This window comes from Barbus barbus (assembly GCF_936440315.1).
Source record: "Barbus barbus genome assembly, chromosome: 3".
NCBI classification, from domain to species: Eukaryota; Metazoa; Chordata; class Actinopteri; order Cypriniformes; family Cyprinidae; genus Barbus; species Barbus barbus.
In genome coordinates this window covers 44,651,952-44,675,797 of record NC_136731.1, presented here as the reverse complement: position 1 = coordinate 44,675,797, position 23,846 = coordinate 44,651,952, and the positions used below count along the sequence as shown (strand labels likewise).

Genomic DNA, 23,846 nt, shown 5'->3' with positions numbered 1-23,846 from the left:
ATCACAGTTCAGTACTTCATATAAAAGCTGCTCCAAAAGTAAAGGGATTTTCCAATGCGCTCTTACTCTGCAATTTAAGGGATTAAGGGAGTTTTTCCTCTGCTTTCTGCTTTCTGCTTTCATCACTCATTTTGGTTAAGGATCTAAAGGTATGAGATGTGATTAATATGTTTTTTTTTTCCGGCTTTGTTTACATAAATACTTCATGGTTTGAATATTACACTGATGTCACTCTTTTTCACTTGTATATTCCAGCTGGCTCCGCCTTCTTTCTCGATCCTGTTCTGTTTAATCACTCTGCTTTCAGACTGAGGCTCGAAGTTAAACTCCATTGTGATAAAATCCTATTATTAACAAACGTGTGTTAATTCATCCGCTGTACATGTTGCATGGCCTATGTAACTGTTTTGATCTTCTAAGCAGTAGGAAATTAGCCTGTCAAGGCATCCTAGGTTCTTCTTTCAGACAAATTCCATTGGAGTCATATTAAAAATTGCCCTGGCTCTTCTAAGCTTTTAAAAATGATAAAACACTTAACATGATTTAATGTACAAAAGTTGCAATACTGGAGGACTAAATTGACTAAATTCACCTTATAGAACTCAGAATACAAACACAACACAAAACAGTGCATGTTACAATAGTATTTTACGCATTTTACACTCTATATAAACATGTTTGCACTGATTGTTGATAGGCCTATTGAAAATCTCATTGCAAACATATTGAGATGTTTTTTTTTTGGAAGTACATTATTTTTCTTGGAAACTACTGTTTATTAAGCTTGTAGACAAGTTTAGGATAATGTAGACTATATGAGTTGTTTATCTTGATCTCTCCATTCTGCTGATTAAAATCTACTGGGAAATGACAAATGTGTACATTATATCTGAACTGATGGTTTAGGCATTTGAGTTAATATAATGATTGTATTGGAAATCATCTTCATAAAGAAAAGCTGAATTCTCTTAAGCATGCATGCACTTCATTTTTACATATATTTTGCATGATATGTTTGATATGTTCTGTCTTTTAGAGATGTCAGAGAGCGGCTCAGGAAAGAATGATGGCAAAAGCGTCATGTCAAAAATTACAAGAAGTAGCAGCAAAGATCATGTTTTCAATTGTAAGTTGCTTTGATTTAAACACTTGTAGGTAAAACACTGATATTTGTCATGTTAAGAGTAATTGAAGATGCCATAAATTTGGGTTTATTTTCCAGTAACAACTGGCTGGATGTTATGTTTCTGTGCTTCTGTGTTTGCATTTGTGCATGTGTCTATTAGCACCGAACTGTGATTAAACTGCCTGGAACTACTTCTGCATTCAACAGTTTGAACCAGCCAATAAGCACTCAGTATTCAAGTAGAACAGGATATAATGAGATTAGCTGGGGCCAGTGATTTGATCTTCCTGAGAGGAAATACCAGATCAGGCTGGTTCTGCTGGGAAAAACTGGATCTGTCAAAAGTGTCACAAGGAAAACCATCATCAGCAGAAACATGTTTGAATCCTCCATCAGCTCAAACTCAGAGAGAATGTCATTCAGAAACTACGGTGAGGATTGGTAAAGAGATCTCCGTGATCAACACTCATGGACCTTATGATTCTGAACTCAATGAAGATCCAAGCTGAACTACTGAAATGCAGAACATCTGCTCATTTCCTGTTCAGCTTTATTTTCTCTAGGCAACAACATTTCAGAGACCTGCTCTGAATCATAGGGAAGAGGGTGACAGAAAATGGAGGGACACACTTCTCAAATAATGTGTCTGATGAAACAGAGAAACACATTAAAAATATCCAGAAGCAGATATCGGATGAGACCATGAAGCAGTTCAAACAGAAGTATAATCTAATCACTGAATGGCAAAAAAATATTCTGGAGTTTAGCGAAAGAGTCTTGCAAAAAGTGCTGCCTTTCATTGATATGACATGAGTTTTAAGTGAAAGCCTTGTTACCACCCCTGGCTCAAAGGGAAGCAACAAAAAAAGGGATGCACGCAAACATAAAACAAAACACAACAGAAAAGATAACAATATTTCTGGAAATGGCAGCATCATCAGTGTGTAAAGTGGGGGTGTATGGCTGCTAGTGTAATGTGCTGTTGTAGCTATATAAATGTGCTCAAACAATATGAATCAAACCAAACACAACCCAAAATCCCAAGTCCAAATCCGAGCACCCTTTGTCTCTGATAGTAATCTCTTTTAAAGGGCGTCTGAACCACAGCAGCAGGTGCACGCCAATCAGTGCCCAAAGATTCAGTAACGGGAACCGTCACAGCCTGTTGACTAAAATTGTGCCTTCTGATATAAATGAGAAGTTGAACATAAATGAATCATTCTCTGGAACTTTCATAAATGCTGTGTACATGTGTTTTGAGCAAGAATATGAACATTTGTGAAATCACAAGCACATGGTTTCATTCATAAATAGGGATGTGGTGACTGTTTTTGATGACTGGCTTTCTGTTTGTTTGATGTTTTAATTAATTTATTTATTTATTTTTGTCTGTTTGTTCAACTAATTTCTCAATTGATTTGTGGCATCTGCATGTTCCCCATTAAATTAGGGACTTCAGGCACTTATTCATTTATTTGTCAAACATTTCACAATAGTTTACTATATTTTATTATATTCAGATTTTTTTCTGTTTGATTGTGTATGTGTTTGATTGTTGGTTCTGTTTGTTGCACTGTGAGATGAGAATCTAAAATAAAACATTTCCAATACATAACGTGTGCGTGTGTCACAGCTAGTGCACACAACGGGGAGGAACGAGGAACATGAGACTCAAAATAACAGTCTTTAATGTAGACAAGGCAGGGCAGACACAGAGGAGCACCGGGAGTCATGAGTAGACCAGACAAAAAGTAACTGAACATACAGGACTTAAATACACAAGATAATTACAGATAATGACTAAAGGACAGGACTGACAGCGTGTAATATGCAAGTGTATCTGTATTGATTTTATATTTTAAAACTTTGTTTTACTTTAAATCACCACCTGTAAAGCATATTTAAATTAACACTGCGATGCAGTGAAAGTGGAGAGCAGAAACCAGACTTCAGGAGCATTTCACTTGCTTTGGACCAACGGACTGCTTTAATGTTTGACATATATATTTAATGCACGTTACGGTTTATGGTGAACCATTTTTTATGTTGCAGTAAAGCCCTTAGTGACCAATTCCCCCTCAAAAAATTAGGGGACCAAAACATGGTCTCTTAAATAACTTGTTGAACTCGATCACAATGGATGATTTCATGATAATTGAGGTAATTTAGGAGGGAGTACAGAGGTGTATTTTAGTGGTCGAAATAAAGTATTCCAAATATTAAAAAGTATGATATGCTCTGAAACATACATTTAAAATAAAGTTAAGCTGCACTTAACAGCAACCTCTCTTGATTTTATTATTATTATTTATTTTACTTTTTTTTTTAATTGAAAGTTCAAGTACAGGGTGAACTGAATAACCATACAGGTAAAAATGGTTCACAAATGAATAAAGTGGCATTGATGAGTTAGAATTTCTGTGTATGAAAAATTGTGCAACAGTGTGAACAGAAATAGAAAGGGTGATGGACATTTCTGTAGTGTACATATTCCCAAGCTGTCTGCCTTATCTGAACAGATCATAAAACTAGTGAGCTGTTGACTCGAGAACAGATGACACTGAATCGGTCCAGTTTGCAAATGAATCCTTCTGTGTAATTTGCAAAAGTAATTTTAATAGTTTGATTGAAAAGAACCAGCTCCTCATGAATTGGACACTTCGTTTCAAAATAACAATGTCTTTTTATGAAATGTAGTGGAGAACATTTATGAAATTATTCCTTGGAATCTAGTGAAGTAAAAGTTTCCCAGAATAAATAAAAAATACTGATAAAGTAGAGATACTTGAAAAATGTACTCGAGTACAGTAATGAAATAAAAATATTCTTACTGTCCACCATTGTGGAAGTCCAGCAGGAGAGCCTTGCAATAGTCCTGCCAATAAATGACAAGGACGAGAAGCTGTGTAGCATGTGCCAATAAGAAATTCATGACATTCCTTCTAATTTAAAAGTGGTTTAATATTGTTTAAAAATGCTTGGAAATTCTAAAGAAATTCAATTCATTCATTTGCAAAAGTGTTTCCTATGGACAGAGAAAATGAGACAACTGTAGGTGGTATAGCCAATGGTTTTGATTTATATCTGAATTTCTGGCACCTCAATGGCTCAGTGGCAAAACGTTGTGCATTTTTTACTGTGTGTGGTCACTTCAATCCAATTTGAGTGACTAAGCACATGCATACTTGAACTTGTTCACCAAGATTGATCTGTCATAATTTCTATACCACTTGATGCTTGGCATTTCCCCCAAGCCAAACATGAAAGTAGTACTTTTTTTCAGTAGTACTTTCTGTATAAAACACTTTAGATGCTTTAGTATTATGCAGTAAGTGTTACATGAGAACTTACTCTACAGTATTTTGCTAGATAATATTCTAGTATGTTTGTTTTGCTAGTCACACATTGCAAATGGCAAAGGGCTGTAAAACGCTTCCTAGCAGGATATTGTCTGTTTAAACTGTTAAAACTATTGCTGCTCAAGGGAAGCCAAACACTTGATTGAGGCAAATATCACAGTCTGTGAGTGACAGTTCCTCAGAGAAAATGTATGTGATTCAGCCTATTATGTTTGGCTGCATGCTTTTACTGTATTCTGAAAGCATGTGCTATGGTTTGGGTGTAATGCATGAGTCATGAGTGAGTGTAAACCTGTTGTGTCTTGTGGTGTAGTGATGTGGGCATAAAAAAAATGAGTCATGTGAGGAAGAGGAAGGAACATCTCCAAACATGGATGATGATGTATCCACTCTGTCCAATCCCCATGCAGAACATCAAACAAACCTCCTTCTGTGGACTTTATAAAGGCCTGGCTGAATAAATTCTGCTCGCAGCAACCCATCATCGCCTAACCACATATACTCGCATGCAGGTATGACATTTATGTTATATGTTTGAACTGAAATTAAATTGTGAAATTAGCTCTTGAGAATTGGAGAGAAAGGGGATATGCGAATGGATTTTCTCAGTTTGCAGTTCTCTCCTATATTTACTAAATAAATTAAAGCACAGATGGATTACAGTAAAAAAAAATTGGAATTTGCTGTGTAATGCAGAATAACTATTATTATTATTATCATCATCATCACCATTATTATCATTATCATCGTTATTATTATTATAATTATTACTACTACTAGTAGTAGTAGTATAGGCCTATGGAATCAAAAGGCGTCAGTATATTTTTGGTACTTGGATAAATAGTCTTTATAAATAGTGCACATGTTGTTGTGTATAGTGTATGAATTTTATACTGAAGCAGATTTCTTGCAGTTATCATAGGCCTACCATATAAGTTGTTTTAAAGTATCTTTTAACTGAGACAAATAATTGCGTTTACGCATTCCAGTTAAACTCTGTTAAAGTCGAGAGATCTGCATGTGTCGTGGTCTGGCTGCCAGCAGGCCTGTCTTGATCAGCGTCAGTAACTCTCAGGATTTGAGACACATGCAGAGCAGCCAGTGAAGCTGTCCTGTCTGTACTTCCCCCTTCAGCTCCTCTCTATGCTTCATATAAACAGCGAAGACGCGCGCAACAATCATCCAGATGTTCATTTCACTTCATTTTGATGTGGCCACGAAATATTAATTAGTGGGAACTTAATATTAACTCGCGGGGATGTGATATTATGTCGTGGCCAAGAGATCATTTTGTGCAGTGACATCCTTATGTCGTGCCCTTGAGATGCTGTGTTGAGGGAATAACATATTTTTTCTCGTTTAATACATAATCAAACTTGTGTAACTACAGCATATTTAACTATAGGTTTATGACGTGCAGGTTTATAGCATAGATAGCATAGGTTTATAGCATAGAGTGATTGTATATATTTCTGAAGTTCACGTGTTAAATGTTTATGAAAGACAACTCATTTGCTCGATTAATGCGGGTGCTAGATATTTAACTAGCCGCCATTTATCATCTGTTGCAAAACAGTATCTGAAGATCTATCGTGATTTTCCTCGAGATCCCGCGAATCCTTAAAACAATGACTTGAAATATCTTTCCCTTTCAACGTGCAAGGCCGCGACAGATTCAAATAGGATATTTTAATTTCCGTCCCCTCTCAAATAATTCTGTAATGTCTTGGCTTCGCATAGAAAACTATTATTTGCATCACGAACATATCAGACAGAATGAGACTTGTTTAAACACTATTTTTATACAAACAAAGTGTATTGTTTTATTGGAGTATTGGTACAAGTGCAAGATTGTTAATCATCATAAGAAATTATTAGCTATTATTAGATAAAGAAAATGTATTTATCATATTAATTTGTTCTAATTTATCCATTAGGCTATATTGTTGTTGACTATTTATGATGGATGTTTTGTTTGGATTGATTTAAGGTTTACTCATTTGTAACACAAATAGAAGTTTATTTTGCAGTTTTTTTATTAAGTTTAAGGATTTTCCAGGTTATGCAGGAGATGTACACTCACTTTCACTTTCATAATTTAATTACTGACAGTAGCGCCATCTCGTGGCCTTTATATAAAAAATAATATCTGTACCTGATTGATTTGTAACAATTTAAATAACTTTCTTCTGAAATGTGATGCTTTGTGAGAGGAAAAGAATGAAATGTAGGTTATTTGTTAAACATCATATTTTAATAGTTGTTTCCATGAGTGACCTTATCCATGAGTGTTATGCGTTCTTCAACATTATTCTGATATATTAATATACTGCACTCATGTGGTTCTTTGTTTACAAAATGTTTCTTCTGTTTTCAGCATTGAAACATGGACATAATCAATAAAACATGTGGAGAGATTCAGACTGATGGCGGGTTTGAATACAGACTTAAAGCTGATTTACTGAATCAAACCAGCAATCTCGACTGTGAGCAGAGCTGGTATTTACAGGTGAGTGTGTCTCTGTACTCAAACTACACCATTATTCACACACACACACACACACACACACACACACACACACACACACACACACACACTCACTCACTCACTCACTCACTGATTGTGATCAGAGCTTCAAGATTCAAGAGTTTTTATTTGTCACATACACAATTATACAGAGTATAACCAGCAGTGAAATGTAGGTCAGGTCCGCTCCAAGGACAGTGCAATTATAAAGTATACAAATATTAAGAAAAAGAAAAGAGAAAGAGAAAATAAGAGAATAAAATATAATAAAAGATAAAAAGTATATAAATATAAATGTGCAGGTCAGTATGTTGTTGACTTAAATAGTACTAAGAGGAATGTGCAAAAAGAATGTGCAAAAAGTTGTCCAGGGTATTTAAATAGCAGCAATATGAGGTAGAGAAAAATTATTAATAGCTATTGATATGGTGATATTTACATGGAGTCAAGTGATGTTATGACACAGAGTTAGAGTTTAGGAGCCTGATGGTCTGGGGGAAAAAGCTCCTCCTAAGTCTCTCAGTTTTTGCCATCAGGCTACGGAAGCGCTTACCAGATGGAAGCAAAGTGAATAGCTGGTTTCCAGGGTGATTTGAGTCCTTGATGATTTTAACAGCTCTATTTTTGCAGCGTTTGAGGTAGATGTCCTGCAGAGAGGGGAGAGCAGACCCTGAGATGCGCTCAGCTAAGCGCACAACTCTCTGTAGTGCTTTGCAGTCCTGATTGGAGCTGTTTCCATACCACACTGAGATGCACTGAGTCAATACACTTTCTATGGTCCCTGAATAGAAAGTTTTCAGGATTGCTGGTGAGACCCTGAATTTCCTCAGCTGTCGCAGATGGTACAGTCTTTGCCTGGCTTTCTTAACCTGTGTTTGGATGTGTGTAGTCCAAGTCAGGTTCTCGGAGATGTTTACACCGAGGTACTTGAAGCTGCTCACCCTCTCCACAGGGGTCCCACTGATCATAAGAGGAGTGTAGGGCTGCTGCTGTCTCTTCCTAAAGTCCATGATCAGCTCTTTAGTTTTGCTCACATTCAGAGAGAGACAGTTGTCCTGGCACCATGATGTGAGAGTCTCTACCTCATCCAAGTATGCGGTCTCATCGTTGTTGGAGATGAGGCCCAGAACCACAGTATCATCAGCGAATTTGACAATAGATGTGGAGCTGTGAGAGGACACGCAGTCATGCGTGTAGAGAGAGTAGAGCAGGGGACTCAGGACACAGCCCTGAGGGGCTCCTACGTTAAGAGTGATGGAGTTTGAGGTGAACTGGCCAACTTTCACCACTTGAGGTCTGCCGGTGAGGAAGTCTTGAATCCAGTCACAGAGTGAGGAGTTTAGGCCGAGGTCTGTGAGTTTAGATGCCAGCTTGATGGGGACTATAGTGTTGAAAGCTGAGCTATAGTCATTGAATAGCAGCCTTACATAATTCCCATTGTTGCTGTCCATGTGTGTGAGGGAAGAGTGGAGGACATGAGAGATGGTATCGTCCGTAGATCTGTTTGGGCGATAGGCAAACTGAAGAGGGTCCAGAGTATCAGGGATGGAGGAGCAGATGTGGCTCTTTACAAGTCTCTCAAAAACCTTCACGACTATAGATGTGAGGGCAACTGGGCGATAGTCATTCAGGCAAGAGGGTTTATTGTTCTTTGGCACAGGGATAATGACAGATTTTTTAAAATGCGGTGGGAACCACGGAGGTAGCAAGGGACTCATTAAAGATAGAAGTGAACAAACCAGCGAGCTGATCGGCGCAGGACCTCAGAACACGGCCGGTTATCCCATCAGGTCCGGCTGCTTTCCTGACGTTCACTCTCTTTAGCGCCCTCCGAACCTCATCCTCCGACACGGTGATTACAGGATCGTCGCTGCTCTGCCTGCTGCTTCCTGACGCGCTGGATGGCAGAGACGCGCCACCGCCGTTGCCATCGAAGCGGCCGAAGAAGGTGTTTAACTCGTCGGCCAGCAACGGATCTGCTCTCACCTCCGCAGAGGATTTGTTTCCGAAGGCACAGGTGGTCCTCAGTCCCTGCCACATCCGTCGAGAGTCATTGAGCTGGAAATGAGACTCAATTCTCTCTCTGTATCTGTGTTTAGCGGCTCTTACTGTGCGTCGGAGAGCATAGCACGATGCTTTGTACTCGCTCGTATTCCCAGACAGAAAAGCCTCATTGTAAGCGGCAGTGCGTGTGTTAACCGCGGCACGGATTGTTCTGTCCACCCACGGTTTCTGATTGGAGAATGTCCTTATCGTTATTGTTTCTGTAGCTTGCTCGGTTAGCGTGTTTACAAAGCTCAATGCTACATCCGTGAACTCGCTGACGTCAGAAGAACTCGCCCGGAACATGTCCCAGTCGACGTCATCAAGCGCCGCCTGCAGCATAGTCTCTGAGTGGGAGGACCAGCGCGTCACTACTCTCTGCACCGGAGGTTCCTGAACGAGCATTTGTGTGTATCCCGGTGTTAGAAAAATGGCGGCATGGTCCGATTTGCCAAAAGCCGGTAGTGAGCGTGCTTTGTAGGCATCCTTGAACTGAGTGTAGCAGTGATCCAGTGTGTTTGGTCCTCTAGTTGGACAGGATACATGTTGATGGAAGTTCGGCATGACCTGCCTGAGGTTGGCTTTGTTAAAGTCCCCCGCGATGATGAAGGCAGCGTCAGGATGTTTGTTAATGTAGCCGCTGATCACATCGTGAAGTTTAGACAAAGCCAAGCCGGTGTCCGCCTGTGGTGGAATGTACACAGCAGTAACAATGATCGATGAAAACTCCCGGGGCAGATAAAATGGGCGGCAGATAATGGAAAGATGTTCCAGATGAGGCGAGCAGGAACACGACAGAATGGAGATATTCCTGGGATCACACCATTTCTTGTTAATCATGAAACACACTCCTCCACCCCTGGATTTACCGGCCTGGCTTTAAACTAATCCTGGCTTTAAGATCGTCCATCTTATTCTCCAAGGATTGGACATTTGCGAGTAGAATGCTCGGGAGAGGAGGACAGTGAGCCCTTTTCCTGAGTCTCTCTCGAATTCCAGCGCGCTTCCCGCGGTGTTTCTTGATCCGTCGCCTCGGGGGGTTATTGTTCGTCTCCGCATTCCGAAGAATCTCCAGAGGCCATGAAGGATTCCTGGATAAAGTGTCCTAGAACAGGTTGGTGTAGCGGTTTCCAATGTCCAAAAGTGTTTCTATGTTGTAGGTGATCAGTGCCGACGTGAAATGTGTAAAGAGAGAAAGTAAAAGTAAGTAAAAAAGTAAGTTAAAGCAAAATCTCAACGGTGTGGCCCGAACGGCGTCCGAACACAGCGGCGCCATTTTGAATACCAGAGCTTGTATTCAGAGGTGACTGCACTGTAAAAAAAAAAAAAAAAAAAGTCAACTTACAATTTTAGGCAACCACCACATTTTTGAGCTGAAGCTGGTTGCCTTCAAATTTTAAGTTGGCTCAACTTTCTTTTTTTCTTTTTTTTCGTCCTCTGCAGAATAATTCACTCAGATATATCACTTGATCCTCTTGTGTTTGATTTGTTCAGGACGGGCGTCTGATCGCAGATCCATCGAATCCACACAAACTGATGGATCCTGTTATTTCAGTCTCATCTGACCGGCTCTTCACTTCGTACTGCATGGATGAACTTCATCATGAGATTCAGTGTCATTTTAAAGGAGTAAGTCACCTCAGTGTCTCTCTCAGCATTCCTCTGTTTTCATATTTAAACAAACAGAAATTATGATAATGTTCTTTTGATATGACTACAAATAATTAGAGCTGCAGTTTAACATGAACACTACAGTCATGAATCCTTTATCAACACTATAAATGCTGCTCTGATGCTTTCTTTCATTTCAGATCATACGTGAGACCATGTTCAGAGGTGAGAGAGACTCTTCAACTCTCATCATAATGTTTCTGATGGACTGATGATTCTTAAAGAGACAGTTCACACAGAAATCTCCCTCTTCATTACAAATATGACTTTACTTCCTCTGAGAAAAAGAAAAGTGATTATTTATTTATTTGTTTGTTTTTTGTTTGTTTGTTTATTTTACAATAAACCTCTTTGTTTGTGGTTCATGAAATTAAGGACTTAGACGTTTGGAGTGATATGCTGGTGGAAACACAAATAAATAAATAAATAAAAATTTAGATGGGGCCCCTTGTCCAACAATTTTAGCATACATCCAATTATATTATTTATCCCAGTAACAAAATGAAAAATATTAAGACTTAAATATTTTAAATAAAGATAATTGTTTTACCAAATTCAAGACTAAGTTTGAGGATGATTCTCTCAAAACTATATTTTTCATAAGAATTTTTCAAGTTAAATTAAAAAACATTTTTTACTTTCATAATTCACAGTTTATGTTTACAGTGAAATAGCACAAACAAACACATAAATAAATAAATAAATAAAAACCTTGAGGGGGAACAAAAATAAATGTCACCTTTGTTTAGAGCATTTATATACCTACAAGTCAAGCTTCAATACCAAACATGACCACACGGAGATGCCAACAGACCACAGGATCCTTTCAGAATGATTAAACAGAGCAGATCCCAAATTTAAAATGTTACATTTTAAAATGTTAAAGCACATAAATTTAATATGTCTCTGTAATCGTCTTTACCAGTGTTGATTTAATTGACAAATAATGTTTGTCATGATTTTCTTCAACAACATTTTCTTCAGCGATGAAAACCAGAGTATAACTCTTTTTGACTAACAACCCCCCCCCCCCCCCCCGCAAAAAAAACAAAAACCCATGAAAATATACTGACATTTTCATCGATGAATAAAAAGGAGTGATAGAGAGGGATGAATGCACAGAGATGAATCTGGGTATAATCAGGGAACAAATCTCTGCATGGAAAGGAGGGGAGATGCACACATTTCAACCCTCATAAGTTTACATACACTTGCTGCTCGTCTCATAAAGGTAATGTCAGCGCCTGGGACTAAGAAAGAGCAGACATATGGATAAATATGAAAGTGTAACATCATGAAAGAGCACCTAATTCAGTCTGGTACTGAATTATGTTCTCTTTTCTGTATTAACAGAGAAATTAACACACAAAGTTATCTAAAATTGTCCAAGCGACGATCTTCCGGTCTCTCTCATGAAACCAACTGTGACTTAAACTGCAATTCATCGACTGGCCGCTAGAAGCTGGCTCCAAAAGGAAGTCAATGCCATAGATGCCGTATGCTTAAATGCCCAACTTTGCTGCAGAAATAAACAAACAAACTGGTTTTGGTCTTTATAGTGCGGTGGGGTGGGGGTGGGGGGGTTATTATTTAATAACTCATCCGTTTGAATTATATTAGCCTTAAAGTTCTGAATAATTAAGGGACGTGGCCACTTGAGTGACAGGTGGATTGCTGTCTCCATCGTCACGCTAAGTGGCCCGTTTCAGCAACCACCTCCACAAACGTCCCGCCTCTTTGCCCATTGCCCATTTTCGATTATCCGGGAGTGACGTGCGATGATGCGCTTGCCAACTCTAATGAAAATTAACCATGCTTTTATAGTAAAAGCGTAGTAACCATGTTTTTTTTGTCTCGATTACCATTTGTGTAACCACAATTTTACTACCAATACCATGGTTAAACTATGGTTAGTGTTGCAAGACCATGGTTAATTTGTGGTTACCATGGTTTGACTATAGTAACCATGTTTATTATTATTATTATTATTTGTAGTAAAACCATGGTTAATTTTCATAAGGGAAGATGGTGACGGCTGGCTCCGCCCACTTTGGGTTTTAAAATTGTTGGTCAGAAATCTATGGGTGATGTCACTCTTTTTTTTTTTTTTACAGTCTATCGTTTTAAAGTATTCACGTAAACACACCCAGTTCCATCTTAAGTAACTGTAACATTAAACTGTTGGGAGAATATTGTATGTGTTTATCAGTAAATTGAATCCGTGTGCATTCAGTTTTAAAGGGACAGCAGACAAACTTTGTTTGAAAGAGAGAAAATCACTCTACTGTAGATTTCGTCAACTAAAGTCTTATGATACTTAGTCAACTAAAACTAAAACAATTCAGATGACTAAAATGTGACTAAATCTAAATGGAATTTAAGTCCAAAGAGTATGACTAAAACTGAATCAAAATTTGCTGTCAAAATTAACACTGATCATAACCTCCATTGCTTCATGCAGGCCATAGCTAGCGTAACACTGAGGCTGAATATGATAGAACAAATCTGAATTCCCCTAATGAAGAAACCACCCCTGAGAGTAAATGATTACTGAGTTTAATTTCTGTCCATTTTTAGATTATACACTTCAAAGACATTCATTACTATGATAATCTTCCTTGTGATTATTGCAGACTTGCATTAAAAGAGACAAACACATCTGTCCTGATTCAGATCAAACTATGCTGAACTGAATCTTTTGTTCTTCAAGTGAATCTTCTGATGATTCTGAATGTGTTTTTCAGCATTTAATGACTCCATCGGTGGATCGACACAAACGCCAGAATCACGTGAGTTCAGCTGACGACTGAATCTGAAATATCTGATTGAAGACCAAATATTAGACACAGGCTGAGTGCAAAGATGAGAGAAAGAGGAGAAACTTGTACTGTATAGTGTGTTAATTCAGCTGATTATATTGTGTTGTTGTTTGTGTCGAGCATCTGATTTGATATTGTATTCTTGTATAGATCAGTTCTGGTGGTTTTTGGCTCTTTTGTTCTTCATTGTTCTTCTGCTCTTGATCTGTTTCATGCTGCGGAAAAGGATCTACAGGTGAGTCACTGGTGTTTCATTGTCTTTTAAAATAGTCATGGAAATGTCATAAATTATGAGACTGACTTTATAAGTGAAAAGTAAACCATGGCATATCAGATGATGGCATAATGATGAAATTAATGGCCTAAACAATAAAATTTGTCACAATGTATAGAAAATATTTAGCATAAAATAGTATTTAATAATCCAATTCATCTGTTTTCAGTTGTATTTTGAGTGCAGTGACAAAAATCTTTCAGGGAAATGATTCAGAAAACAGGTGAGTGAATCAAACTGAGAGAAAGAAAGACTTGAAGGGAGTTTGAATGAATCACATGATCATTTCTGAATCAGAAGTTTCAGTTCTGACTCCGTGAATGAATCTTCATCTGCTGAAACTGAATGTGTTTCTCTTAGGGTTCCCGAAGCTGATGTCCAATGATCTGATTCTCCTGATTCACTGAGTCAGTCTGAATCTAAACAGTTAAATGACTCCAGGGTGTTCAGAGGAGGATCAGTTTGAATCACTCAGGTCATTGTTTGCTCAAACTCAGGGCTGAACGGTACTGTGATCTTTGACATGATGAAGGGAGATTCGCTTCATTCTGAGCTTCTCAGCTCTTTTCATTCCTGCATCTGTTCTCTGTTTTATTAATGCAGCAACATCTTAAAGACTCGATCTGAAACCCTGTGGTGTTTCTGCTGATCTCGGACAGTCCCAGAAATGTTGCCTTTAGAAAACAAATCTCAGTTTTTAAATGACAGATTCATCATGTCATCTTTATCAGCTGCTGTTCATGTTTTTAATGGCATTAATACACAAACTAATCTGTAAATCACTTCCAGCGCCAGCAAGAGCAATATCATAGAGATTAGTGTTATTATCATTGTCAAATGAACGTTAATTTGACGAGTCTGATTCCTCTCAAACATGCTTGAGATTTTTATGGGCTCAAAGCGTTAAAGCATCTGTCCTGTAAAGCTACTAACATTGAGACACGCACAGATCTCTGTAAAGCTGCCTTGAAATAATATGTTCTGAGAAAATAATACAAATAAACCACATGGGACACGCTGATATGACCTTTTAACCAATGTGTCTGTGCAGCTTTGAAACATGTCTGTATAGTGGTTATTTTATTCAGTTATTCATAATCAATCACATATAACCCTTTATTCACTCATTGCCATTTATACTTTTTTATGTTTGTATTATCATTTTTCTCTTGGTTTTCTCTTGGTTTTGTTTGTCTTCATGAATGAGACAAGGGAGAATGTCTCCATCTTCAGGGTTTTATGAATTTTTGTTAATTTTATTGTTATGTTTATTATTGTTTTTAGAACGAGATCTGCAAAGAGGCTATAGGTTGAGGATCTGTCGAATATTTCCTAGTGTGGAGATGCAATCTAACAAGTAAAAAAATTAAGTTGAAAGAACATTTCAAGAACATCATACTAACAGATAAATGCTGTTCCACTAACATTAGCAAAACTGGCCATTTTAATGTTCCCATCCAAAATTAAATGTTTGGAAAATGTTCTTCTAACAGAAAACTGTTATCTGGGAAAACAAACAAACAAAAAAAACACAACATTGGATTAAATAATCGGTTATTATATTATCGGTTAAATGTTAAAGTTGCAATCACCACTCAGTAGATAAATATTAAATAATATTAACTAACACAAGATCACAAGTACTCAGAAGTTGCAGTAATAATTCAGTTCAACATCAAGTGGCAATCCGCACCCAATAGATAACAGGAAATAAAATAATAGATTTTCAATCACTCATTATATAAAATAAGACTTTTCAAGTACTCAGAACTCAATTTAAAGATTTAAGTTTGTAAGTCATTTGTTGATTTTTTACATGCATCCATTTAAATCAATCATATAAATTTTGTGAGACACAATCACTGTGAACAGCGAAGGATCACCACAACTACAAACAGTCTCTATATCTCACAATATTACAGCAATCCTGTCACATTTATGGCAAATAACATCTTAAAACCCATGGTGACCCTGCTGATGAAAACAATAGAAACCATCGCAGAAATGCTAATGATTTCCACTACAAATACCATAACAAACATTATAAACTATCAGCTTGTATGTTTATTCATTAGCATTTAGTGGGTTTTTTTTTTTTTTTGTATAGACAATAATTACAGAGTAAAACAGAATAAGGTCAAATGTAACAATTTATTCTCAGTCAGGTAAATACTGTATGTATTATGTTAATAAACACAGCAATTCAAAGAGATCAAATCATATCAATACAAAACATCGAATTCTCAAAGATAAATCTACGAGTAAAGGATGCATACCTGACTTTATAGAAATACATAGTGTGAGTATAGAGACACCACACTACGGGCTTCTGGCTACAGAAATCACCCTGATCCTTTTGCAACATTTCCTTAAGTACCTCAGACCAAGACCAACACTGAGTGAGTGAAGCATGGGTGAGGGGAAGACGGGATGGAAAGGAACTGATGCATATGTGAGAGAGGCATTTTCCTGCATTTTCTCTCAGTGGGATGTGGAGACAGATGTCTGTATGTTAATGCACTGTGTGTGTGTTGTCCATCTCAGGAGTTCAAAGTGTCTGAGGTTCTGTAATTCTTACAAAACCCAGAGATTATTTTGGTCTCCTCCTCCCTTTTTAAAGTGTAAGTGATGGTTAAATACCTCATTCATGCATTATTATTATTTATTTACTTTAATAAATAAGATTAGGTGTATATTGCTCCTTATCTGGTAACTGAAAATATGTAAGAATGAAGTTAAATCATGTAGTTCTACATGAATTGCACAGAATTAAACTCTGGCATTTACTGAATATCACTAAACTGTGTTCGTCTGTGCTGCAGAATTTGATGGACCCTCGTCCTGCTGTTCTGCCATACTCCGTGACATAAAAACATGAATAAATGTGAATGTGTAGACTGATGATTGTAGAGTGATGTGTAGAAACGTAATATTAACATTATTCTCTGTGGAATCAGAAGCTGTTTCATTTTCACTATCATCCTTGTGAAGATGACCATAGGGTTTAGTACACTTTACAATAGCGCTTGTCATTATTGCTGGTGTTTTGGCTACTTACAACTGCCTTACAAACTCCACTGATCAGGGCTTTTTATAGTCATGGTGCACACACTTAGCTCAGATCAGCTGTTCTTAAACCAAAAATTCAGTTTCCCTTCTTTTATGGTAAATTAACTCAGAGTTCATGTTTTAACTCACAGTAGGTTAAACCTCTTATTGAAACAGGCCCCAGGTTCACGTTTGTTTGTGTTTTGCAGTGGACAGACATAGTCCAGATTTCAGTCGCCACAACATTAAGTCGATTACATGATTTGACAGCAGCAGTAAAGTATATATTTTGAGAAAATGTGACTGTTTCATTTTTCTGATAAACCTGTTGAGCTACTTAACACGCAACATCTAGCCATCAAACGGTGCAGTAGTCCCTTTCTCTTATGATGATGGCTTAAATGCCATTTCAGAGAATAATGAGTGTCTTCTGTGTGTTTCAGTGAGTGATCTGAGGATTGTTCAACCAGTAGATAGTGCAGATGATCAGATCATTCGGACAGCAGATTGAGGATCCCTGAGAGAAACACATTCACTTACAGATTCATTCATAGATTCAGAGTCTGAGCTGAAGATTCAAACATCATCTCTCCATTTCACAACTGATCATGTGATGCAGTCAAAGCTTTCTCTGGGTTTGATTCACTCACCTGTTTCCAAAGACCTTCTGCGCTTCCCTCACCTCAGGCGTGGTATGAGGGTGGAGAGAGCACTATTCACTCCCCCACCGACAATCCTTGCATATGTGTGTATGTAAGAGAAGAATGTATGCATGTGTGAGAGAGAGTATAGTGGAAACGAAAGGCAGGTAGCAAGCACACTTGACTCTGGCCGAAATGCGGCACTGTCGACTCAGTCTCGGCATCGGTGAGAAGATAATGGGCCAGAGCCGTGCCGACTCTACAAAACACGTCTGGCTTTTTCTCTATGGGCAAATCTCGGCTGAAAGCTGTTATATGTGTGGCAGGTCCGCACTCGGTGTAGCTGAATGAAGGAACTCAGCTGACTGAGCAGATTTCTCGGTTAACTTTAAATCCTGAGGAGCGTTCGGTGAATACTTCAGCTGCAAAAAGGTAAATTATTTAATTCTCAATCTAGTGTTGTTTGATGCTTTAAATGTCACGAAGAGTTTTTAGATGGTTACTATTTGGAGGTTTGAGATGATAACATAACGTCAGAAAAAACAATCGGTTCCGGAGATAATATGAGGAGTAGGATACGGTCTCTTTAGAATAACAATATGTAATTTTTTATATAAAAAAAGGATAAGCTGTATCCAGGGCACGATAATGTCAGCTAATGAAATTATAACGAGTTAAAGTCCATTTTGTTTGCTAGAATTCATTCGATTCGTCTTTTTCAACGAGTGCTATTGACTGCACTGCTGCGCTATAAATATCTACGGGTGGCTCTGTCGGATTCGATTCACTTAACCTTTCAAATGAGTCATTTGTTTGTGAATCAAAGTATTTATAGCCTACATTTTGTGTCAAAAATACTAATATGTTTAAAATTATTTTTGCTGTATTATGAAATACTAACTTGTTATAAGCCATGTAAAGCTTGAAATAATTAGAATAGTCAGAAAATCATGGATCTTGTTTAAACCTTTACATAACATTTAAAAGTTAAAAAAATAAAAATAAATAATAGGCCTGTTTTTTTGTTTTTTTCCATCGATACACCAGCCTTTAATTGCTCATATAAAGATATCATGAGAATACGGAGGAGGGAAAATGCTCATTTTATTCAGAAGCCTAATCTGATCAAAAACAGCAACTTGGAGCACTTTATTATTTATATGGCCAAGATGCAAATTGATGTGATTTGTATAACAGTATGCAATTCAGTACACCTTTGATTGCATGATGAACAAATAAATATTCCTCAAAACACTGTTATATCATTATTTGATACCTTTCAATACAATTCTTCTAATGGGTTTGATCATGTAGAGATTTATTTTATTTTTAAGTTTTGTTCATGTTAATAATTTAGAGTCCTTAGAAATTAATGAATCAATAAATAAGAGGTAAGAAGCTCAGAATGAAGTAAAAAAATCTCCCGAAGAGCCCCGAGTCTGAATAAATCAGCCATGATGATGATGATGATGATGATGAAGATCATCCTCTGGACACGGAGCAGATGATCTGCTCAGATTCAGATTGATTCAGTGAATCAGATTCATCAGATCTGAGCTTCATTTGGACTCCAGATTCAGGATCCCTGAGAGAATCAGATTCAGATTCAGTAGATTCAGATTCACAGAGTCTCTAATGAAACACGAACATCTCTAGCTTTGATTCACAACTAGCGCTCAAGATACAATAATCAAGTTAAAATGCGCTCTCTTACCTATAGACTACATCCATACACTCCACATATGTCTTATATTAAAGTAAAAATAGTAAAAAACATCATTCTCTTTAATTATCAACAATTTTTTTTTTCCTTCTTTGTTAGCTCTGTTTCTCCATTTATCCTTATATATCAGGTAAGGGTTTACAAACATGCATGTTGGCAGCTATGTGTTTATTAGATTAAAATGTCAACTTGAATTTCTATTATTTTGTCCTCTCTGAGATTCAGAGTGACTCATTCTGTCGCTGTATCCTCATCCAGAAAGATAAAAAATTACAGTGACAGTAATAATCCATAACAAACATATTTTGAAAATGTGTTCCATACCTTAAATGGCCTCCTCCTCCTCCGGTCAATGTAACTGCAGGAATCCTGTGGCAGCTCTGTTGTTGCACGGGCCATTTATCACTTTTGTGACGCAATGCCTCTTTGTCTGTGACACTTCTGACATGTCTTGAGGAAACTTCTTATGAAACTGTCTTGAGGACTTAACGTGCAATCGCCCGCAGCAACCTATGATGCAAAATCAGTTTTTCCGCCACTCAGTCCCATTGGAGATCAGCAGGCTTTTAAAGGAGGAGGCCTCTACGTTTCTTCTTCGGTCCTGGAGACGAGTATATTATGCACATTTTGAAGAATCAGTCACGTTCACCTAGTTGCCATCAACCTATATTTCTCCTCACAAACTTTCATTATAAATTCATTTTCTCCCAGTAAAGTTATTCCTGGCGGGGTTTTCCCAGAAGCGTTTCTGCCCATCAGGAGAATCCGGATCCTCTGGACTGGAGCTGATCGCTGTCATCGCTGAAAGAATCAGGAAATATGGAGGATTAATGTAAGATAAACCAAGGTCGAGTGTCATTCCACAAGAGCACAATAAAACATTTATCTTTATAACACATATATCAGTCAGTACAAATATATTTCTCAGCTCATTGTAAAGGTTTGGATAGAGCTGAATCGTTTATAATAACATTCAGAGGGACCAAATGACACTTTAAGTGCATTATCTCAATTTTAATTACCCTTTAACACTAAGACAATGTAAACTCGATTGTTTCTGATCACTTAAACCAGGCACGTGCAGAGGGGGGTGCGGTGGGTGCACCTGCCCCTTTCCCCTTGATGCCCACAGTGCCCTTTTGTCAAGGCAATTTGTATTTATTTATTTATTGTAATTAAAGGCCCTTTTGAGAAGGCCTGTCCAATCTAACTGCTAGTAAAATTAATTAATAATAATCTAGCCGTAAATACAATGATCCACATGACGACCTTTCACTTGACGATCTCATCCGGGACGATCCCTCACATTTAGACACCTTTAGGATACCTTCAGTATAGTGGTGGAAATATGATGTCACTTTGTAGGCGATAGCCCGGAAGTGAGCACTTCCGGTTCCATCGTCCCAGAGTCAATGGGTGTTTTAAGTGGGATTTTGGTTAAATCCCTTAAATAAGGTCCGTGGTTCACACAAGCTCAAGATACTTTCACGTTTTATTCTATGACATAAAACACACCAGTTACAATTGTGATTGTTTTTTAAACTCTTATGTTTCTTTAAAAAGATGGTTGCTAACATGGACCACAGCATCATCACACCAAAGTTGATCAATTTACAGTATTTTCCGGTCGTAGTATAATTTGTAATACAATTAATTTTAGAATAACCAATGAATAGTTTCCCACATTTTACGTTGTTGTTCGACAATGTTTTTTTGCTTTGCCCCGAAATGCGACAAGCCTCCGGAGGGAAGAGGCTCGTTTTATCTCTTACAGATGCAGAGGCTCTGGGTTCGGACCATAAGGTCAACTCATATTACGATTAATCCATGTAACTTAAACACCACATTTACTGGCTTTGCGTGGTTAGAGTGAAACTTTAATGATGCATAATGCTTAAAGCCACGTTAAAATTAAATGTTTACGGCCACATGAAGCTGTTAGAAAGCATATAGATTGAGGATTTCCTAGAAGCAAGGATACAATGACATGTTGTGTACCCAGCCTAACAAACAAGAGCTGAAATGTGGTTCTTTGTTCTCTAAAATAAATTTAATCTTACCATATCCAAAAACTCGCTCACTCTGCTGTTATTTAAAGGATTAAATAGGCAGGGATATGTTTTTAATTAAAATATTCATATTTAATTAAGGATTTATTGACTTTAATGCATCTTATTTTGAAATGTACAGAAATATGTGCTTTAAATGTCCTTTAATTAAGATTATTGCATTTATTAACTATTTATTACTAATGTCTCATTTCAGTTTTAGTTGTCTCTAGTTTTATTGATTCCAGTTTATATGTAAAGGTTCATGTAGCGTGGATTAAATTCATATACAGAGTAAATACTTTTCAATGAACATGTTAAAAATAAGTTTGAGGAAGTTGTCGGGAGCGCGGTGGTGAAGATTATCTTGATGGACAAAATGTGTAAGTTTCATGAACTATGATTGAACACAGAGCTTATTTTTTTGCGATAATCCAAAAGCCTATGGAAGAATCCTATTGGCTTTTTGTCGAGGGAACCAACTTCATGCTAACAGCTGATCCGCCTACAAAGTTCCCCCACTCTATAACGTCCGCGGCTACCGGTAAGTGGAGTTCTCAGCGGAGCGGTGTGCTTGTAAACTTATATTATTGAATTATTGTTATTTTACGAGAACGGCGTGAAGAGATCATGCACAGCTGCTGTTTATATTGCTGTGAAAGCAAGGTTAGCTGCAGCAAGGGGCTACAAGATTTTTGTTCAGTGGTTTCCTAATGACATCTTATGATTGGTTATAAAGGCTATTATGCACCATTTTCCAATTCAGGAAATATATTTTATAGTTTCTATACTAAATCATATGTCAGTCAGTACTGCATTTTTCATATTTATTTATTTATTAGCTGAAGATAACTTGAAAAACACACATAAACCATATATTTTCAGAATCGTGTGTTTATTGTCTTCATATTTCATCCGTAAAAACGCTTCTGATTTTTATTCAGCTCAGCTATAGCCATAGCCGTGTGAGTTTGTCCATATTAGGGATTTCCTGCACGTCATAAGTTTCTGTATGAATGAAATTTCTCCTGATATTCATATCTCCTCATTCTGGAAACTAATAAAACCTCAGGTCATGTCTCTTTTAATTTAAATCTAGATTTAAATCTAGAAATGTCTATGTGAAAACACCTGCTCGAGCTTGAATAAAGTGTGAGGGACGAATTTACATTTTATTAAAATTAATATTAAATAAAAAATGTAGCTAACGTATTTCTACATACAACAATAAAAACAAAGGTGCTAGTTCTCTTTCGTTCTTGCTGTTTAATTGGGAAAAGTTTAAAGCGTGTCGAGGTGCCTTGTGTTTTTTATGTTATCTGACTAAAAACTATTCATACTTTGAACTATTATTATTACAGCATTAATTTAAAAAACGTAGAGTGCCTTAAAAATAATTATCACAACACTGGAGAAACAGGCTTATACTGATTTTCTCTTCCTCTGAATTATAGTTATCAGTTCTGTTTTTAATCATTATCATTAAAAAAAAACTACTAAATGCAGAACAGGATTAGAATAGAATTCTATTTGAAATAAGACAGGAATATTTTTTCTACAACATCACAAGGAGTCTGTGAAGAAGCAAGCAAATAAACACATGAAAAGTCAATATGGTCTATATTTATAATGGTTTACAATATATAAAAAGTAACATATGTGCATGCAACACATTATTACAGGAAATATAATCTCACCAGGAGTCGAGCAAAGTCGTTCAGCTTTACTTTCACTTTCGGTTTGACGTCATCTCAGCCGCATCACGTGATCCCGTAGATGCCGGATTCCTCACTTTTCAAGTGATTGGTCATATTCACCTTATTTTGCAACGCGGAAGTAAATACGATGACGTACTTCCTTATAATGTGTTAGACTTCCGTTTCGCTACCTTGTAGGTAAGGAGCGATGTGGGGAGAACACACAGAGAACACTGTTAAACGCCGTGATGGTAAATATTTACCACACCTGCGGTGTATAACACAGTGGGAGGATAAAATGAAAAAGTGGCCTGCCATAACTTATGAGGACATTTTAAATTTTTTTGTGTTGTCGCTCGGAGTAGACGGGTCTTCGATGTGGAATTATAAAAGCACGGAGGCATATCAGTAGCTACGTTACCTGCACAGCGGAAAAGTCGGTCGAGTGCTGGTACATGAAATAGACAGCGATTTCGTGTTTTTAAAAGCAGACGTGAATGCAAGTCAAAGTGGCGCAAATGTGCATTCAGAATGTTAGCTTCATTCACCATTCATTTCATGGACAAAATATGCAGTGAAATATGCAATGAAAGTGAATGGTGACTGTGGCTAACATTCTGAATAATGTCTCCTTTTTTGTTCCACTGAGGAAAGTATTCAAAGTATTGGAATGATGTGAGTAAATGATGACATGTTTTATCTCTTTCATCTGTGAAAGCACTTGTTGATAGTTTTAAATTAGTAATGAAATTTTTTGGTCCTTATCCGTAAACTGATTACTGTGCTGTGCAGCATTAGGTCGGATTAATAGCATCCAAAATAAGTTATAAAATAACTTAAATATGTGTTTCCTTTTGTTCCATGAGTTTT

The 23,846-nt window shown here is 37.2% G+C and overlaps 2 protein-coding genes and 2 long non-coding RNA genes across 8 annotated transcripts in view; 2 read left to right on the top strand and 2 right to left on the bottom strand.

The window, feature by feature from the left end:
• Window positions 1-23,846, bottom strand: part of LOC306852552 (uncharacterized protein) — a 109,112-nt gene that overhangs the window by 72,606 nt on the left and 12,660 nt on the right. The gene's annotated exons all lie outside the window — the stretch shown is intronic.
• Window positions 63-1,450, top strand: LOC306852805. 2 transcript variants are annotated; one of them, XR_013782672.1, is made up of 3 exons: window positions 63-149; window positions 1,037-1,130; window positions 1,334-1,450. It is a non-coding gene; the product is annotated as an uncharacterized lncRNA (long non-coding RNA). The 2 variants fall into 2 exon arrangements; XR_013782673.1 differs by having other exon boundaries at window positions 1,037-1,126; window positions 1,287-1,401.
• Window positions 3,444-15,328, top strand: LOC306852793 (uncharacterized protein). 2 transcript variants are annotated; one of them, XM_079389874.1, is made up of 8 exons: window positions 4,944-4,997; window positions 6,863-6,994; window positions 10,550-10,684; window positions 10,867-10,891; window positions 13,471-13,515; window positions 13,696-13,780; window positions 13,989-14,042; window positions 14,180-15,328. In XM_079389874.1, the coding sequence occupies exons 2-8, from the start codon at window positions 6,872-6,874 to the stop codon at window positions 14,202-14,204; spliced, it is 492 nt and encodes a 163-aa protein (XP_079246000.1). In that variant the 5' UTR covers window positions 4,944-4,997; window positions 6,863-6,871; the 3' UTR covers window positions 14,205-15,328. The 2 variants fall into 2 exon arrangements, with proteins under 2 accessions (XP_079246001.1, XP_079246000.1); XM_079389875.1 differs by lacking the exon at window positions 10,550-10,684 and having other exon boundaries at window positions 3,444-4,997.
• Window positions 18,330-23,030, bottom strand: LOC306852813. The gene is made up of 3 exons (XR_013782674.1): window positions 22,960-23,030; window positions 19,556-20,032; window positions 18,330-19,093 (listed from the first exon to the last, which is right to left on the bottom strand). It is a non-coding gene; the product is annotated as an uncharacterized lncRNA (long non-coding RNA).

Coding starts and splice junctions, on each gene's coding strand:
- LOC306852793 (XM_079389874.1), top strand. CDS start 6,872: ATGGACATAATCAATAAAACATGTGGAGAGATTCAGACTGATGGCGGG. Junction 6,995..10,549: donor AGCAGAGCTGGTATTTACAG/GTGAGTGTGTCT, acceptor TGATTTGTTCAG/GACGGGCGTCTGATCGCAGA. Junction 14,043..14,179: donor GGAAATGATTCAGAAAACAG/GTGAGTGAATCA, acceptor TGTTTCTCTTAG/GGTTCCCGAAGCTGATGTCC.